This window comes from Vombatus ursinus, unplaced genomic scaffold (genome assembly GCF_900497805.2).
Source record: "Vombatus ursinus unplaced genomic scaffold, bare-nosed wombat genome assembly UNPS02014833.1, whole genome shotgun sequence".
NCBI lineage: Eukaryota > Metazoa > Chordata > Mammalia > Diprotodontia > Vombatidae > Vombatus > Vombatus ursinus.
Window position 1 is genome coordinate 8,773,893 of NW_020954611.1, and position 21,185 is coordinate 8,795,077.

General features: G+C 39.0%; 1 protein-coding gene across 6 annotated transcripts in view; it reads right to left on the reverse strand.

Annotated features, from left to right (window-relative positions):
- Nucleotides 1-21,185, reverse strand: part of CPEB3 (cytoplasmic polyadenylation element binding protein 3) — a 229,460-nt gene that overhangs the window by 118,645 nt on the left and 89,630 nt on the right. For 5 of the 6 annotated variants that reach the window (XM_027839883.1, XM_027839884.1, XM_027839882.1 and 2 more), the window contains 2 exons: nt 13,279-13,438; nt 2,252-2,308 (listed from right to left, as the gene is read on the reverse strand). In XM_027839883.1, the coding sequence (XP_027695684.1) occupies nt 2,252-2,308; nt 13,279-13,438 (217 nt within the window). The remainder of the gene's footprint in view (nt 1-2,251; nt 2,309-13,278; nt 13,439-21,185) is intronic. The other variant, XM_027839881.1, reaches the window with a different exon arrangement.

Below are 21,185 nucleotides of genomic sequence, written 5' to 3' on the forward strand. Positions count from 1 at the left end.
TTGCCAGGTTACATTTGTGAACTTACGGGCATAAAAGCATTTACTAGCAATGAGTTTAATGCAAAAAATAGTCAAAAAAATCCATATGCTTTGAAAATGTGGTGTCAAACTGAAATAGAAATGGGGACCACTAAGCTGTACAGAAGGATCCCTGTGGGCTGCATAATGACTTAAAACACCACACATGTTTATACCCTTCTTTTTTTTATTACATCAACACATTGAAATCAGATAGGAACAATGTTTTAATCTGGATCAGGGTGATGCTTCTGAACTACTGCATGATCATGACCTTCTGTGAATGACAGTCTACTTAAGAATTGTGAGTACCAACACCATTCCACAGTCTATCTTTCCTTGGTCAAAGTAGGGTCTGAGTGCTTGCCTTGGCAATCTGCTCAGCAGGACAAGGTTTGAGAAGCAATTTCTAATCATCTTTGGGTTTTTGTTGTTGTTGTTTTTTTCATAATAAGAGTCATTACAATGGGCCTGAGTAACAAATACTGAGTTTTCATTCCTCAGGACTTACTGACACATAGGTGACATTCATGAATGTGGTTGTAAATTATGGGTGAGCTCACAGAACCTCAGAGATAAATCCAGATAAATCCAGATACTTCATTTTGGAGGTAAGGGAACTCCTAAGAGGTGAGCTGGTCTGCCCAAGATCATACTTCTAGTTACTAACCTAATTAGGACATGAATCTAGGTTCCCCGATTCTTAAGCCACCATTGCTCTTGAAACTATACCATGCTTCCACCCATGTTAAAGTGGCCAAAGAGTGCTCAAAATGGCTTGGAAAAACCATTCAATATTCAGTTAAGCAATTTCTACTATCTATGTTGCTGGAAGAAAAGATGGGGGGCTGTAAGGTGAAAGATACAGGGTGTCCCAAAAGTCTTAGTGCAGCTTAAAGCTTTAATAGGTGTAAAACTGCCCTAAGACTTTCGTGACATCCCATATATTTCTCATTGTCAATTAATAGTCACTTTGGTTTTTGGGTTATTTCCTTCTGTGTTTGGTTAGTCTATGTTGATTGTCCAGAGCAAGAGGTCACTCCTGGGTGAACTGAACAAAAAGTCTTTGAACATGCATAGGTAAGGAGAACCAGATCATGGTGATCCCACAAATGTATAAAACTCACCAAAAGCCAAGCCTAAAATAGACTGTTGGCCAATACTCATCTTACTGACAATTGACCAGTGAGTATTTAAGAGACTCTGTCTTGGACTAGGTTCCAGGGACGTAATTATTTAAGGAGCAGGTAGGTGGTTCAGTGGTTAGAGCACTGGGTCTAGCGTCAGAAAGACTCAAATCTGGCCTCAGATACTCACTAGCTGTGTGACTCTGGTCAAGTCACTTAACCCTGTTTGCCTCCATTACCTCATCTGTAAAATAAACTTGAGAAGGAAATGGCGAACCACTCCAACATCTTTGCCAAGAAAACCCCAAATGGAGTCACAAAGAGTCAAATACGACTGAACAACAACAAAAATCAAAAATGACTTAAGTGAAAGGGGCCTTTCCCTCACAAAACTTACATTCCATCAGGACAGACAATGTGTATACACAGAAGTACATACAGAATAAACACAAGGTTAATTTGGGGGAAGGAGGCACTAGTTTCGGGGAGGAGGGAGAAATCAAGAAAGACTTAATAGAAGAGGTGCCCTTTTAATCACAACCAAGAATTCTAAAAGGTGGAAGTGAGGAGGCTAATGACATTCCAGGCACAGAGGGTAGCCCTGTGCATGGGAACATAAAAAGGACATGGACGATCCTGTGTAAGGAATGGCAAGGTGGATCATATATCTGAAATACAGAACACATGAAAATGAGTGACACACAATGAGCCTGATAACAAATAGACACATGCACACTTGGAGATATGTGTATGGGCTTCACTCAGTCTTCTTCCGATAACCTTATTTACTCTACTGCAGCAGTAAATAAACTCATTTTCTTTTCTTGCAGATGGTTATCTTCAGGTCTGCTGCCAATTGAATCATCATAGAATTTGAAGGGTTGAAAGAGACTTCAGCAGCATCTAGTCCAATTCATACCCAAATAGCAATCCCCAAAACAAGTTTAGTGTCTAATCACATTAGTATTCCACCTCACACCCAAAATCTACAGTCAAGGACGATAGTCAACACCAAAGGCTTTGAATTACAATGAATCAACTGTAAAAACTAGAAAACATATGCAGACGACTTCTATTTTTAGAGATTATGTCAGACAAACACTTACTGTTAAGTGCCATAATGTTATCTGTTCCTGGGTGATGGAAATTTATTCCCATGCGTCCTAAAAATAAATAAATAAATAAATAGATGTTGGTGAGCAGAAAGGAAAAAAAAGCCTAAATGTTCAACTTAATAGCCTCACAACTATTACAAGACAAGAACATTCCCAAGGAGCTAAAACAGCAATAAAACAGATGGTTTTACATCTTAAATCTGTTAGAGGAAACAACCATTACAGAGGCTTTAAAAATAAAATCATAAAATATGCATATGCAAAGTCTCAGAACCATGCCCCCATCCTAAGATTAAGCCGCAGGCTTCTGTCACAAAGCTCTGAGAATTTAGCAGACCTCAATATGTATTAGTATACCAGAATTATAAATGCAACTCAGGATTAAGTTTTTATTCTACATTTAACCTCTCACCTTGACCTTTTGATCCAAGTAACAAAATGACACACATACACAAAGGTTATGTACTTTGATACTTGGAGGAAACAGAAAAGGCAGAATTCTCACATTGATTTAGCATACAACTATAAAAAATAGAGATGGGAGACAGACAGTATAACGTACTCAATCTTTGGTACATGACAGGAGACTGGGAGTTGGGAAGAGGAAGAGACATCTGTGGTTTCAAAGATAAAGGGAACTCCCTTCTCTATACAGATACAGAGATCTATTTAGTCCCCATAACGGTGTTAGAAAGTTGTTTGAGGCACTGAAAAGTTAAGAGAATTTCCATGGCCCGGGTCCTTCTATGCTCAGTCCACCATCTTAGCCATACCCAGATATAGATAATTTCAATCAATCATAGAATTTCAGAGCTGAAAGAGGCTATCCACTTCAATCCCCTTGGTTGTATAGGGTGAGGAAGCTAAATCCCAAGGAAAGGGAGTAATTTGTCCAAGGTCACACAGCTAGTCAGTAGCCAAATAGGGCCTAGCTCTCAGCTTCGATGATTCACAGTCTACTTACTGCTCCATTCTACCATATAACCATGCTGACACTTCCTAAATTAAAGTACTCACAACTGCTACATGGTCTTTGTTGGCAGCTTCCTAGAATGCTGGAACAATCACTTCTGGACTAATAAAATAGCAGAAGCCAGATACTTAGCTATTCTGCTTAAAAGATTCATAAAATATAGTTCCTGGAAATGGTGCTTTTAGCTTAAATCTCTGATTTTTACTCTTGGCTTTGCCAGGTGGTCTCCAATGACCCTAAGACTGGTTATAAAATTCTCAAAAGAGTATTTTAATCTTCCCATCAACCCCAAAGCCAAGCTCTTATGTATTATCTCCCTTAGCAAGACTGTGATCTCCTTGAGAGCAATCTTGCTTTTTCTATTTAGATCGCCTGCCCTTGACACCATACTTGGCATACAGTAAGCATTTAATAAATGTTTTTTCATTTATTCACTTATTAGAAGGAAATTATACCACAGAACAATAGAAAGTGTGTCAACAATTACCAAAAGATTGGGGATCATTCATTTTAAAACCCCTTTGGGAACTTGAGAGAAGAATGAAGCAAAAGCACCCCAACCCTGACCCCAGGAAATCTGGCATACGCCCTCTTACTCAAAAGACAGAGATAGGGACTGAGACACAAAGACACAGCAAGAGAGAGCAAAAGAGAGATTATTAGTTTCAATTTAGAATTGCCATTTTCTGAAACAAGGTCATAGCAGTTGGTGAAACATTATGCAATAGTTCAGCAATCCTGTTTAGAAACAAACAAAAAAATCCCATGCATTCCAATAATCATTTAAATCAATAAAAGCTCATTCCACACTATAGAAGCAAAGACAGATATTTGGACCCTCTCTGCATCTTATTGGTAGGTTAAAAAAAAAGAATTGCAAAGTGGCAATAGAACAATTTGTCAATTTCCTACTCAAGCCTCTGAGTAAGATCTAAGTCAAAACTAAAAGGTGGCAGTTTCTTAGTGTGGTAGAAAAGTACCCATATGATATAACAGAATAAAATACAGAAGGGCTTTGTTGTTTCTTTTATATTTAATATTTGCAGCCTGCTTATAATCACCTTCTCATTTCCCTAGTCCATTCAAAAATATCATGAATTAGATAGGAAAGGGATATAAATACCCAATTACCTCATTTAACATATAATGAACTAAGACCTAGAGAAGGGAGTGACTTGCCTGGGGTCACAGAATGGGTTACAGGCAGAATTAGAACCCAGGTCTCCAAATCCCACAAATGGTTTTCAGAAAAGCATTAGAGGGCTGGGGAAGGGGAGACCAGAAAAATCAACAGTATTTTATCCAACAATGTTTAGGTTGTTCTACCTTCGATTTTAACTTAAAAGGCTTCCACTAGAAGAAGCAAAAAAATGAGACAGTACTGTTTAAATTACTGTTACTGAATCTCTAGGGGAGCATATAATATTGACTTATCCATAAAATTTATATTTCTGAAGCATAGAGGAAAGCATTTTAAAAGATTTCCTACACAAAAATGATAAGTATTGAAAGTGAGATATTCCACATAAAATTCTAAGAAACAAGGATAAAACTCTCTAAACATATAGGCTCTTATTAAAGAATTATCATTTCCTGTTATCAGACAGTAATAGCAGTTTCAAATACCTTTTTTTAAATTAGCCTAATGATGCAGAAGTACTTTTCAAAATATTTATGCTCAGTTCATATGCTTCACTTTTTCTCCATCAGTCTCATAAGTCATTTCAGTAGACTTCTAAAAGGGAGTCATGGACACCTAGAGCAGGAGTGGGCATGGCCCTGCTTCCCGATATATAAAACTGTATCATGGAGAGAAGTCTCATGGCCTTACATGAACTTATACAAGTTTTCTGGGGATGAGGTAGAAACAGTTACACAAAATTTTCAATAATCCACATCAATGCTCCTCCTCCCAATCACTGGTTCAGATAATCAAGAGTTCATTTAGGTTTATTAAAGCCACGGTAACATAGGAAAAATGGAATGTTATTGGATTTAGAGCTGGAAGGGAACTTAGGTATTATTTAGTCCAATGCCTTCATTTTACAGATGAGGAAACTGAGGTCCAGAGAGGGTGTGACTTGCCCAAGATTATGCAGCTGGTTAAGGGTCAGTTCTGGGAACTGAACTCAACTCTTCTAACTGCTTTCAAATACAGAGTTATTTCCACTGAACCCCAATAGCCTCCATGATTTACTCTAAACTAGCTAGCAGTACTACTTTCTAATTATTTCAATGCAAATTTGGCATGTGTAGAATCTCAGATTGTTAGAACAGGTAGGGGGCTTCTAAGGGACTATCAAGTCCTAACTTCTCACTTTGCAGAAAAGGAAAACGAAATCCAAAATCCAGTCTAAGTGATGCAGTAAGTTAGTGGCAGAATCAGGCCTCCACACTAGGTCTCTACTCCTGGGCCACTGGTCTGCCCATTTCATCCTATTAGAAGTCACAATGAAACCTTTCTCTATCAGCCACTGGGACTCAAAACTAATCTGTCAAAAGAACTTAAATCTTGCAATTTTAATCATAAATCAACAGCCTGGTTCCAACAGAAATAATGAGAGAGTCTATGGAGGGCCTTGATTACTGCAGAAAAATTAAAGATATGCCCCAAGACAATGCTACATTGCTTTAATAGCCCTAGGGATTTACTGCCTCCAAATATCAAAAAACCCTTCCTGAAGCCAGCCTGTACTACATCTTGAGGTACTAAGTTCCAGAAACCTACAAATTTTAATTTATTTTTTTGTTTGTTTTTGTTTTTTTGTGAGACAATTGGGGTTAAGTGACTTGCCCAGGGCCACACAGCTAGTAAGTGTCAAGTGTGTTGTCTGAGACTGGATTTGAACTTATAAATTCTAATTAAAAAAAAAAAAGTTCTTTGTCTTATTTTCCTAGCTACCTCTCTTTGGGCTTCTGGTTCCAGTGTTTCTGGAATTTGCTCAACAAACCAACATCTGCTCTATTCTTGCCTTATAATGTTTGAAAGGGTGATCACATCTCTCTCAGCTTCACCTTCCTCTACCAAAGTACCCTCAAAATTTTCATCTAACCTTACCCAGAAGAAGCTCTATCCTGTGTCCTTTTCAATGGTCCTTAAAACTTTTACCTCCTTTGGGAGTGTCCTCCTTGAGATACAGCAACAGGAAGGAAAAGAGTCACCAAGAGCATCAGTCAGTGTTTTGTACAATGGTAAGGATGTATGTGTGCATGCGTGTGTGTGTACACGAACACACACGCACACATACGTTTAATGTCCTTCCTGACGATGCCCATAGAATTGTTAGGCTTGGTGAAGGCAGTAGCATTGTGAACTCTGCCTCCCTTTTTGGGATCAGAGCGGAGTGAACAGAATGTTAGAGCTAGAAAGGAAGTTATAAACCAGTGGCACAGTGGGAAGAGTGATAGCTTTGTAGGCAGAAAACCTATGTTCTCATCCTGGCTCTGCTACTTACTTTCCTGTGTGACCTTGGTTAACTGGACTGTCTCTCTAGGCCTCAGTTTCCTCATTTGTAAATTGAAGAGAGGAAGGGTTGGTCTAGATCCAAGATGTTAAACATGGGCCCAAACCAGATTAAAATGTAGCTTCTATCTGATTTTAATGCATTGATACAGTCATTAAAAAAAAAAAAGATAGGAATACATAAATCCATGTGGTTTTCTAAGTTAATAAGCAGCCCACAGGGATACTTATGTATGATTCAGTAGCCTCCTCTTTCCGTTTGAGTTTGATACCCCTGGTTTAACCCTTCTAACTCTAACTCTGTCATCCTGTGATTCTGGTTCTAACGTCCAAGGTTAGAGAGGTGAGGTACTGAAGCTCACAGAAGCTAACTGACTTAGCCAGGGTCACAGATCTAGCTAGTTAAAGTCATAACCAAGACCAGAATCCAAATCTCCTTGACTCCCAGATTGGAGCTATATCACCACATTGTCTGTTAGCTCAGAATCTACCATTTTTATGAGTGTAGTTTGGAAATTTTTCCTCTTAAATATGTCCAAAAAGTTCTGTCCAGATCATGTAACCTCCCATGGTCTTTAATAAAACCAATAATTCTGTTTCTAATTTCATTCCATTTTCAAGTTCTATAGTGATTAGAGAGTTTGCATGTTAATAGAAAATCAACCACACTAAAAAGATAACCTGAATCTAACTTCGAAATAAGAAAACTTCCTTTCTTCCTCTCCTTTGTCCAACAAATACTGCCATTTCATCAGCTGCAAAAATAGAATCAAGTGTGTGACATCTGGTGATTTTGGTTAATGCAGCCCAGTGTTGCTAGTGTGACATTTTGTCACCTGTCCTTGGTCTGCAATTTTTAAATTGGTCCTGTCAGCTATCTCCTAAGCATAGCCTTCAAAAGCTAAAAAACATGCTTGGTAAAATGAGCTTCTGGAAATTCTGCAATGTGCCCCACTTTCCAACTATATAGTACCCAAAATTGGGAGGTTTGAGGAAGAACAAATTTTCACAAGGTTAATGATATCAAAATTATGAAGGCTCAAGTATATTTTTTAAAATTTTTACTAATCTACACTTTAAAGAGGTTGGCCATGGAAAGAATTGACTATTCAAATAGTATTCTAGGTCACAAAGATCTTAATACTAAAGTCACTTATGCATCTTCCTGAAAAGTCTGTCTATGGTGACTTTTTGAATACCAGGTCCTATTTTCCATCTAAATCATCCATTTAGAACTGGAAGGGATGCCCTCTTAGTGCTCTTAGTGCCTAGAGCTAAGGGCCATCTAGTCCCACCCCTCATTTTACAGAAGAGAAAGCTGAAGTCCTGACGAGAATGGCTTGCCCAGCATCACTCAGGTAACAAGGGTCAGAGTCAGGATCTGAAACCACATTCTCTGACTCCAGGAGAGGTGTGGGCCATATCTGTCACTGCGCACAGTACCTCATTGTCTCCCGACTGAATTTGACTATAAAATTGGAGCAAAGTTCACAATTTCTGTATTCTCAAAACATGTGAGAATGGATCCAAAGAACTTTAAATCACGTTGATAGACGGATGGTAATTTTTGTGATACAAATGATATTCAAAATAACCACTGACATCAATTGCCTAAGGCTATTTTTGTATTTGGTGTACTGACTCGGGGGGATTAAACACAAAACAGGGAAAGAAGCAGTAGGTGGACTGAACTGAAGGCAGTGGGCTCAGAAAAATAGATTGGCTTCTCACAAAGCCCTAGCCCAAGATTATGACGCAGGACTGCCTACAGCTTTTTAGCTGCTCAGAATCTAATCCCTAGAAGTCTGTGGCAGTGGCTGGCTTTTAGACAGATAGATCTGAGCTGGAGAGAGGTAGAGTACAAAAACACAGCAGAATCCATGATTGAGTCTAAATAAATGGGCCAATCTGTATTGTACACCCAGTATGAGGGAGCACGTTCACAGAAGCACAAGGCCAAGGGGACCGCAGAGGCTCTGTAAAGCAAACCAGATGTTGTCACCATCAGCAGCCTGATTTGTCCATTCCCCCAATTGGCCTGCTTTTATATAGTTAATTTCTGCATATAGAGATATACTATTATAACCACGAAAGGATGTTTCTTGCCTCTTCCCCCAAATCCCTAGCTATCATTTCACCCAGTTTTAGTTCAAATGTACATAAGACACTTTTTAATGGGTAAACTGGCCAGAATAGCTAATGTTTCCCTGGCTGTTTCAGTACATAAACTACATTCTAAAAACAAATCTATTGGTACTGATTCTTGACTCACACCTGCTCCTTTCATTTTGCTAATCTCAGTTTCGTGGTTTTCTGGTCAGAATAGTTAAAGATAAAGAAAATTCAAATAGAAAAAAGCACCCATTGAGGGTAGGTGGAGGAACTCAATTAGGGCCATAGTACTGGGCTGTCTGCTTTGGTTTGGTTCTGCTGTTTTAAACTTTCAGTTCAGAGGCATGGTAGAGACAGAGGTCAGAATGGAAAACAGCATGAAGAGAGAACATAGCTTATATTTTGTCCTGAAATAAGAGGCCTCCTGGCCTACCACAGCCAGATGATTAGTTGTTTTTTTTTTTAAGGCAACTGGGGTTAAGTGACTTGCCCACGGTCACACAGTTAGTAAGTATCAAGTGTTTGGTCTGAGGGCAAATTTGAACTCAGGTCCCCCTGACATCAGGGCTGGTGCTCTATCCACTGTGCCACCTTGCTGCCCTGAAGATGATTAGTTCTCAAGGTGAGTGGAGCAGAGGCTTCAAGGCATTGCCTTTGCCTGGTGCATGTTACTGTGGACAGGGAACATGTCACTTGCTATTCTTCCTTATAACATTCTGCCCAGGTCTCTCAGCCCTCCTTCATTCATGTGTGGGTGGGCTGGTATGATTTCACTGGTCTGAAGAATAGCCAGTTCCTTGAGGCACGACACAGTCCACAAATGCTCCGAAACTGTCGAAGAGAGACCTAGGGACTGAGGAGTTCAGTGATGTTGACTAGGGCCATGGAGCTCTGCTTGTCACTTGAACCTATGGTTTCCCTACAACCAAGCGAGTAGATTTTCTCTCTATATGCTGCCTCTCTACATGAGGATAATATTCTGTACCACTGGCACACAGAGGTACATATGATAGCATCTTCAAAAAATAAACATTTCCAGAAAAACACTATCTTTTTATAAAAAATGTAAACTTTGACGTTTGAAATCTGTCAGTTCCAAATTCAGATCCATATCAGAACATTACAAATGGAAAGGATTCTGAAGATGCCTATTCTTAACCCACCCAACTTACACACAAAGAAACTGTGGCCCAGGGAGGCAAAGACATATGAAATAAGCAGCCTAGCTGGAACTAGAATCAGTTAATCTCCTGCCACCAGTCCAGAGTTCTTTCTATACCATACTCTCTTGATTGAGCTCTCAAAAATTTTATGGACATATCTACTAGTCATGAACTGGACAGAACAGCTTTGGAGCAACTCAGACAAATTGGGACGGAGGTTCAATTTAGGATATCACATTCTACAGAAAATATCATGCCACAGAATCCAAAACTCATGTTAAATGCTTGTATCTCAAAGGACAAATGACTCATGGGGCACTGGAAGAGGGCACCCAGAGAAGAGGCACCATTCAAGGTCAGAGTTCCAGAAATAGTGAGAAAGAGATGTCTCATTTTTCCATTATACTACAAGTTCACTGAGGGCTGATACTGTGTCTTACTAGACTTTAGACCTTAGATTCCTGCCCTCCCTACAAAGAGGCTTAAAGAGAAGGTACTTAATCAGCTTTAATTGAATGAGCCTTCCATGTCTTAAGGGTATGTGCTCCTACTCCTTGGGTGAAGGATTACAAAAAAGCTCATTAATACTTGCATACACACACACACACACACACACACACACACATACACACACACCCCCACCCCGAATGATGGATCATTTATATCATCCCCTGATCTCTGCTTTCAGTTAGGAAACATCTAAACCTGTAATTATAATACAGAAATGTCAATCAAATGAGATATGTGTGAAGTGCTTTGTAAATTTTAAAGTACCATGTAAATGTTAACTCTTATTCATATTGTTTTTGTGTGTTCTCCTTAAATTTTCCAGGATGGAAACAGGAATCAAGCAGCAGACTTTTTACCCCAAGGTACCATGAAACCAAGCCGCAAAAGTGTTGGTGCAGGGGACTAGTTATTCAGATATTAAAATAATTCGCACTCTCCTGCTATGGCCCAGGTAGCAATAGCCACAGACAGAACACGAGGAGGTGCTCATAGGCACAATCTGATTTGGTGAAAGCCTATTGATAGCTAAATGTCTCAGTTGAGCAGTCTTGCAGAAGTGATCTCATCTTGCCAGAAGTAATGGAGAAACTCATGCAAAATGAAGACAAACTATTCATTCAAAGATGGGTTATCACAGTACAGACAACAGCAATTCTCCTCTGCGTGCGTGCAAACACACACAAACACAGACACACATATATATGGCCCCTAACTTCTTCCTTCCTTTAATGCCTTCCCCATCAGGATGGTTCACAATAATACTCTGGATAATTATTTCTGAAATTATAGCCTGGGAAGCCTTGGGTTCATATACCATGGAAAGGAAAGAAGGAGGACCCAACAAATAGGGGCCAAGTATTTTGGAAAGAGGAGCAAAGGCCTGTAGCTATTTATTATAGCAACCTGGCTGTGAGGAGAATCATGGCAGAATGAGAATGGTTTTAATAACAGCAAACATTTAAGGCAAATTATACAATCTCTGGACAAATCATATCTCTAATATCTTCTTAGCATTTGGAGGGGAAAGGGCTCATATGAAGGATAACTTTCAACTTCTTGCAGAGAATGTCCTTTACTACATGGCCTGACAACTGTGTTCTTTCTACAGGAAATCAGGAAGGATACATGATATTCTCTGCAATGGTAATGTAAAGAGACAATCCCCTTGGGTGGTCTTTGAAAAATCAGGTCCTTTACTTTAGAGTCAAATCTTGTTCTTGGGCCTGGTTAGAAAAGGATGGATTTATATGATACTTCTAGAAGAGGAAGATGTGTGTGTAAAAGATAGACATTTCCTTTAATTCAAGGGTTTTAAACTTGTAGATCATGGACAGATTTCATGGTGAACTTGGATGAGCAAAAAAATTTCACTACCTTTTGGTTTCTTTTGTAATTCTCTGTGTTTTATTTTATATATGAAAAACATTATCCTCAGAAGGGCTCCAGTGGCTTCACCAGATGACTAGGGGCCCAGGACCCAAAAAGGGTTAAGAAGCCTTGATCAGGTTAGAAAAATGCTTGACCCTGTGGTTCTCAATCAGTCAGCTGCTCTCAATGACCCTGAAGAAGGAGCTACATATATAACCACTATCAAAATATTTAAGTAAATTAGGGCTAGAAATTGACCTTAATAGGTCATGGAGTTCCTGTTCCTGTATCTAGGAAAAGTTGACCTAAAACAGGCCAGTCGTATCCCTACTGGTTTTAAAGATCTTCAGAGAATTAAGTCCTAATATTGCAGACTCTTATGGTCAGCAGTCTTCCTTACCATTTTTTTCTTTTGGCCAGACCTATGATTTCATTAATGTAGGGAACTCCCAGTGAAGAAATTCTCTCTACTAATGCAGATCAGTTAGTTATGCAACTTCTAGTCTCAGCTCAGAGGTGTACGGGAACACTGAGAGATTAAGTGTCTTGCTTGGGATCACACACCCACTATATGTGGGACGTAGTTCTTTTTAAAAAAAAAAATTTAAATTTAAATTAAATTAAAATCAACCAATTTATTTATACAATAAATATATTTAATATATTATACTTTAATATAATAATAAATATATTGCTATATAATAAATGAAATAATTAGATTAATTAAATTAAATTTAAATAAATAATTTGTCATTCCCCCCATTATGTGTAAAAACAATTTTTAACATTCATTGTGGAGGCTGTTCTTGAAACTCAGATTTTTCTGACAAGGCACACTCTCAATCCACTAAGCCATACTATCTCTCACACTGTCTTCCTTATATTTAACCTAAATCAGTCTTAAGATTTAAGTCATTCTTTTTCCTTTTATTAGTGAAGGTAGAAGATATCTAATTACCATCTTCTATGTAAATATTTTCAGATAGTGGAAAAAATATGTTTTTTCTGTCATAAGATGGAGTCTTTTTTCCTATAAAGTTGTTTCAAGTTGTCTATGGGGATTACTTCCAAATCAATGACAGCGGTTGACAGAAACATATTGGGCATGTTAGTCCAAAAATGACAGCACAAGACTAGAAAGCTAAGTTCCCTCAGCTCTATTGTTTTGGACTCCTTAGATGATCTTGGGCAAGTCATTTTAAGTGGGGATTATACCAACAACCAACAGACCTTCCAGGGGAGTTTGAGGATTAACAAGTCAACCTTGATTATCTTGTACTGCTGAACCAGATTTTTATGAAGAAAAAAAAAATCAACTTTAAATACATTATAGCACTTCACTAGTAGCAAATTCATAGCAATTATTTTTTTAAAAAGCTGATTTTCATTTAAAACACCAAGCAAGAATGGACGTATGAATATTCCTAACCTGCAAAATGATTCCTCCACATAATATCAGCGAAACTCATTGGTGGGCCACTGGGAGGGTAGTGTTTACCTTTCAGAGGCTCATGATCAGTCCTTATCATATCCATTAAAGAGTTCTCCAAAGAATGCAAGTTAAATGTGTCATAGGGCCTATTCCGGTCCTAGAAACAGAAACACAAGACAAAAACAGCATATAATAAAAATGACTTCATAAAAAACACACTGTATGTTGCTTCCTAATCCCAATTAAATATATGAAACATATGCAACATGCTAATTACAAGCAAGGACTTCAACTTGACAACACAATTTTAAGCCTAGTCTAGTTACTCTTACGCACTTGAATAACACTGCAGAGGTTCTCTTAAAATGATCTATAACTTGCATGTTTCACTCTTTCAGACTGGTCTCTTCTGCCAATTAAACCACTAAAAAATATCTTAACAGTTATTAACTACTGGGCTTTTCCCTTTTTTTTCCTTTGCTTGCCATCCCATGACATGAAGAGGCAACAAAACTCCTGAGTAAGACAATTACCACCGACATAAGGAAGAAGTGTAGGGGAAAATGGCAATATCACAATGTCCAAGCTGAACTTCTTTCCCTGGATAAACAAAAGTTGACCATGTTAACAATGATGAAATATTAAAGCTTTTACTATTTAATTCTGAGGGAAAATATCAATTTTATTTACTCCTAATTGTTTTTGACAAATGATAGTTTTTCATATTTAGGATCATAGGCTTTGGAGTCCAAATAGAACTTTTGTCCAATCCCCTCATTTTACAGATAGGTGAACCAAAGAACCACAGGGATGAAGTGACACGTCCAAGGTGGTTAACTATAACTTTAACACATAAAAAAGGCTTATATCCAGGGTATTGTTTTCACAATGATTTATGGGATCATTCAAGAATAAAACAATAGGCATTTGATTCAGTAATATACATATATATATATATAATATTCACACTTGCATATACTTTGGGGAAGGCAAGAAAATTAAGGTCTACAATACTGTCTCAAATAGAAATATTTGAATAACATAGGTTATGTATGTAATTTCTAAGAACTTGGACCTAAGCAAGGAACAAAAAGCTCAAATTGGTATAGTGGCTATGGCACTGGACTTGGAGACAGACCTAGGCTCAAATCTTGTCTCAGACCCTTACTGGCTGGATGACCATGGGCCAGTCACTTAGTATCTCAGTGCCTCAGTTTCCTCACTGATAAGTGGAGGGGTTGGATTTAATGGCCTCTAAGTTTTCTTCCAGTTCTAAATCTATGACCCTCTGATCCCACAAGTATAGTTTTTGAGCTGAACCGTGTGACCCATGAGGAACATCTATGTAAACCATAGACCTGGGATCCTATATTATAATACAAGAGTGCTGATGTGAGAGAAGCTCTTAGGTGTTTGGAAATGTGGACAATGTCAGGCTCACAGGGACATCAGGTTTTTAGAAGAGTACACACAGAGGCAATGTCCCTTTTTCTTGTGCAAAGCAGAACTGCCTAGGTAAGTTAAGCAAGAAATAGCTGGCTCTGGTGCTATAATTTTTTCTTTTTATTTAGTATGAGTCCAAGAGAGATTTTGGAAATACTTTCTTCTGGCCACTTGGTTAGGTTCTTAGAGGGGATAGATGGAAGGGTTGCATAAATGTGGTATCAGTGCAGAAAACTCCAAGCGTGTAAACTCCTTCCATTGAAGCAAACATAAAATCAATCTGTAACTTGTTTTAGAAAGCAGTCTGGGGACACTAAATGCATAGGTGACTTGTTTAATATCACACAAGGCTATCTGAGCAGGACTTGACACTGGGCCTTCCTGACTCCAAGGATGACCCACTATCTACCTTAAATATTATCTCCAAGTCCTTTATTTTACAGATAAGAAAATGAGGCCCAGAGAGATGAAGATAAGGTCACACAGCAAATAAATGGTCAAATCAAGATCTGATTTCAGCTTTTCTGATTGCAGATCCAATGTTCTTTAGGCTCTGGGGCACTGGACGTGTTTACTGGCAAAAGCAGAAGTGGGATAGCTTTCAGATGAGAGGGGCAATGGTTAGAGCAGGCAGTGGAGCAATAGATGGAGGCAATTATGGATATATGGGAAGATCTATGAAAGTTGGGGAAATGGGGGGGAGTCGTTTGGTGTTATAAACAGACAATCGCACAAGGAGGAATTGGAGTATCTACACACTGATTTTGAGGATGTAAAAAAGTATGTTTACATAATTCTAAAGATCAGAAGGTTACAGTATTTATTTCTGATTACAGAAGCTTTGATAAGCTTATTTTTATTATAAATTTTATTGATATGGGATTAAAAATATTAGAGGTAGCAAAAATCATCACGTGAATTCAGATAGTTCTTCATGATCCTTGGTAAAAGTTGGCAGACCAAGTGGTCTTTTCCAACAATACTGCCTCTCATTTGTTCCTGCATTCCCCATTCCATCCAGATGAAAATATTTGTTCTTAACTTTTCTATAGTGTTTTTGCAAGTCTCAAGTTAGTGCACACAACTATTATTTAAGAATGTCACAATTTCCAGAAATGCTATTATATTGGTCCCAACACAAGTCATTGTATTGGGACAGGGCGGGAGGAGGGGTGGTGGAGGTGGGGAGCGGCGGTAAGGAAGTCATAGGTAAGAGAGAGATGTAATCACAAAGCAGAATGATAGTTCATTATCTACACTAACCGACTGAGAAAATTTCTGGGCTTCCTTTCCTAATTCTATGGGCCTGTCTGCAACCCCAGTGGTATCAATGGCATGAAGGAATGTTGAACTGTTAGGGATAGAGGAAGAAGAGAAAGAAGCAGCTACCCTGAGTCTTGAAGAAACAAAAAAGATTTCAACAGAGGGAAATGAGTCAGGCATGCATCTCGGGCAAGGAGAATAGTCAGTCCAGTTTGGCTAGATTGTAGAGTACAAGGAAAAAGAATGAAATCAGGCTGGGAATGAAGGTCAAAAAGTTTACAGAAGCCTTTAAATGTCAAATTAAATAGTTGGTAATCATCTTAGAGGCAGCCTGTTGTAGTATGAACAACACTAGGTATTTGGATTCAGATGACCTGGGTTCAAATTCTGACTATGCCACTCACAACTTTGTGACCTCAGGCAAATCGCTTCCCTCATCTATTGAATGAAAAAGGCTGAACTGGGTGACCTCTCGGGCTCATCTCATTCAAAATCTATATCACTGCAGGTTTCTGAGGTCCTCGTGCATCAGAAAGAATAGACAGAGACTGCTAGGTAAAAGGTTATTACAATCACAGCTCAAGCCATCATATGCCTGGGGAGAGGGGCGCAGAAGACACCTTGTACAAGAAGCACATGAGCATTACTGAATCTGCTGCTCAGAGACTTCCTGCGTGTTGACTTCTCGGTGCTCAGTAGTTTTCTGAGTAGCTGAGGTTGCCAGATAAATTTGTGTTATTATATATAGGGAATGTGGTAAGAACCAAAAGGTAAAGGATGATTCACTTAGACCAACCTATGGGTATTATATTTTGGTAAAACACAATTCATTTATAGTCCCGAGCCCCTTTGTCGGACAAACTGGATAAATGATCCCTGGCCAAGCAAGCTGTAGAAATGCAGATTTCAGCTCAATATGTAGGAAAACTTCCTAACGATTAAAGGTATAGAAAAGCCGAATGGGCTGCCCCAGGAGGTAGTTAGTTCCCCAATGATCAAAGTTTTAAGCAGAGACTATATGACCACCTATCCAGGATGCTACAGAGCTTTTTGGTTAGGTTTATACTTGGACAACACGGCCTTTGAGGCTCATCCCAACTCTGAAATTCTATGATCTCTATGTTTCTGACTGGAACAGAACAGAGACAGGAATAATGCCAGATGAAACAAGTGAAGTCCCAGAAAGGCAGATTGGGGCTTTCAAGACCATTTTTATTAACGGCTAGTTGTATAAACACAACTGTCTCTAATAAGTATTATAACCCATCCACCCACCCACAGGAAATGTCTGTGCTCAAGTGGAAAAAAGAACTTGGGCTCAAATCCTACTTCTAATGCTTACTACCTGCGTGACTGCGAGCAATTCACTTCCCCTCTCTGGCCTGTTTTCCTTATCTGTAAAATGAAGGAAGCAAACTACGTGACTTCTGAAGTGCTTTACAATTCTAAATCTATGATCCCACCAGCCCTCCCTGTCTAGTTCTCCTGAAATTCCTACCATGAGAGCCATCTAACCCAAGCCTCCTTGTTTTCTGCAACTAGAGTTAATAAAGATAATAATAAAGGAAAAAATCCATGTCAGTCCTCCCCATCTCCACCCTAATCTCAACATAGATTACCTGGAAGTCAACCTGTACTACTCTCTCATTGCTACAAGCTAGTTTGTAGGTAGAGACACAGTATCCTGGAAAGGATGACCTGTAAGGGACATACATATAAGTTGAGAGTGACGGGAAGAGGTCCTGGAGAGAGCATGCATGGTCCTACAAAGCAGGCAACAGTATGACAGCAACAATCTAGGAAGGGTAGAGTAGATAGGACACCAAAGCTTGCCTTGGGAACTGGATAGGACCCTAAATCCAATTGTGCTGCTTTGCCTATGACCAGCCTTGCATCTAGTGGCCTGAAAGTTAAGAGAAGCCAGAGAAGCATCTGTGACAAACTCTGTATACTTCAATGTGTTCATTTGGAACACAAACAAATCTCCGGAGTTTCACAGAACCAATTCTTATTAGTTTTGCCTAATACTCAACATGTGGAACACGAGACACGTGAAGGGCATGACACGGAATTTGTAGAAGGTTCTTAATTGAACAAATGTCAGTCCTTGGAGAGACTTACTCATTAAAATTAATTCCAGCCATGCCTAGTCAATTTCTATTTGCCACATACTATTTATTTATTTTGTTTTACAAGTAGCAAATTTTTCTGACACAGCTGAATGAATGACCTAGCAGGCAACAACCAAATAGAGATAAAAGGACACAAGTAGGGGAAGTGCAGTCCAATATTTCACCTAATCAAACTGCTTTTCATTTGATGCCAAAATTAATTCTCATTATTAAAACTAGGCACTCAGTTTTCATTCAACAACCTATGTTACAATTGTCCACTAACTTTTAAGTCTCTATATTCTATTAATCTATGTGGAATTTCTAATATTCTATTAATCATAGTGGAAGGAAGGGGAATTGAAATCATTGGTTTTCTTAAAAACACACCAGGAAGTTTCTTAGAACTTTTCAAAAGAATTCAATGATTGCATTTTCTTCTCCAGTTTCTCTATGTTAGCCCTGAAGTGGCCCAAACCTTGACAGAGCGAGCCAGGAGACGCTATGCTTGGTACTATAGTATCTTAGAGAAGCATAAAATATTGTAGATAGGAAGGCACTTCAAGATCTAGCTGGATTAGCTCTGGATTAGAGCTGGAAGGGACTCTGGAGTTCACCCTATTGTATTGGGTATCTCCCCATTTTACAGATGAGGAAATCGAGGCCCCGCAAGGTTAAGTGATTTGCCCAAGATCATAGAAGTAGTGAACTAGTAATGGAGCTGAGATTCAAACCCAGATTCTGTGATTCCAGATCTAGCATTCTTTTCCATATATCGGGTAGCTGAGTCCAATCCTCTCATTTTACAGAGGGGGATACTGAAGCTCTAAGAGGTCAAGTGACTTATATACCTAAACAAGAAAGCCACTTAAGTGGCAGGGCAGGAATCTTTCTAATCTCCCCTTTTTTCATGTAGCTTGACATGCTCTGGATCCTACTACCCTCTTTTCTTGAACCTTTCTCCCCTCCCATCCTCTCTCCAAACTAACTCCATTCGGGAGACCTGGCCTTTCACCCAGGTTAGCCTCTCCCAAACCTATATCCTCCAAATAACATATTACACTCAACTAGCAGGTAAATGTCTCAAAAAAAGGAGGCTATCACAATGGGGTTCCCAATCTTTGGATATGAGGAACCATCTTTAAAGTTAAAAAAAAATCACTAATTCTCATATGACCATGCTTGAACTTACTAACATTGAGTAAATATGTAACCAAAAGCTGCTATGAGTTCAGTAATGCTTGCAAATATATTTATGATTTTATCACAACAGCATCTATATATGTTTGAAGAATATTAATATATGTGAAACATTTGCTTTTTCCGTAGAAGGTTTGTTTCCTTATGTAGGGATTCCTGAAAGCTTGTGGCTCATAATTTGAGAAGTAAGAACTTAGCAAAACTATCTACTCGTGCAATCTCAGGCCTGCCTTTCCCTACTATTTCCCAGGAGTATAACAGACCTACCTGCTACTCTAAGGAGGGGCATCAGAGAAAGAGACAGAATGGTATACTGGACATAGCATTACACTTGACATGCAAAGATATGGGCTCAAATAGTGACACTGTCACTAACATAGGACCTTAAAGAAGTCATTAAAAAACCTCTAGGAGCCTCAGTTTCTTTATCTGTAAAACAGAGATAATGTACTTCACAGGGTTGTTCTACAGAAAGTGGCGTGCAAACCATAGAGTGCCACAGAAATGTGAACTATTATTATTACCCAGCCTTTCTGACTCACAGTCACAGAAGTCAACATGACCTCCTTTCCCCTCTCTGAGACTAAAAAAAGCGCAGCCTACACCAATCATTGTAGCAAAAAGTCAATTTGAGATTAAACCATTATTCATTGGCTACTATCTGTAAAGTCATTTAGGACAATAGGAAGGTCCCTGCCCTCATGGAGCTTACAGGGTAAAGAGCAAGATGACACAAACAGACAGCCTCATCAAATAACATCTTCTTAGGTCCAAAATTGCTGCATGGGGGTCTGAGTAGAAAGGCTGTTAAAACGATGGAGTTGTGGGGAAAGGTGGTACAAATACAGAGGAGAAAGGTAGTATGTGAGCTCAACTTCAAAAGATAAGTAAAAATTCAACAGGTAAAGGGGAAAGAGAGGTCATTCCAGATAGAAGGTACACAGCATGAGCAAAGGCATGGGGGTAGGAAAGCACATGGAATAAGTAATAGGTGGTATGGACAATAAATTGGTAGGCAAGAATAATATAAGCATGGCACAGGGTAGGAGTTTGGCTAAACATATAAGAGTAGCGAAAACCTGTGTGACAGGCTTGAAATTAAGTTGGGTGGGAATGAAGAAAGGTGTCAACTTTAAGAAAGGGACCAGAGGGGGTGGCTAGGTGGCTCAGTGGATAGAGCACTGGCTCTGGAGTCAAGAGGACCTGAGTTCAAATCCAGCCTCAGACAAATAACACTCACTAGCTGTGTGACTCTGGGCAAGTCACTTAACCCCAACTGCCTCAGGGAAAAAAAAAAAGGGACCAGAAGAAAAGATGGATTAGAAGGAAAAGGGTATTTAGTCTTTACCATGCGACCTTTTAAATATCAAAAAGCATGATGTCCACACCCCGCACCCTCCCTCCAAACTAAATTTTTTTTAGTTTTCTCAATTCTCATTTGGCATGGGTTCCAATCCCTTTGCCACCTTTGTTGTCCACTGGCCTCATTCCAGCCCACCACTGTCTTTTCCAAAATGCGGCACCTAGGTCTGAATTGAAGGCAATATTCCACACGTGATCTACATAAGGCAGACCATAGGAAGACTAACACTTTTTTTCATTCTGCTCACTACTGCCAATCTACCCAAGGAAAGAATTAGCTTTATTGGCTACCATGTCAAATGGAGTTTTAAATCTCAACTCTGTTACTGACTATGGACATTTAACCAGTGCAATGTTTCCTCATCTATAAAATATGAATAATACTGGTAGTACCTATCTCCAAAGCCATAACTAGTCATTTTGATCTCCAATGCCAACCTCACAAAAAAGCATCTAGGACAAACAGCAGGAAGTACATTCTTAAATTAACTTTTAAAGACAAATTCAGGTGTGGGATTATTGGGT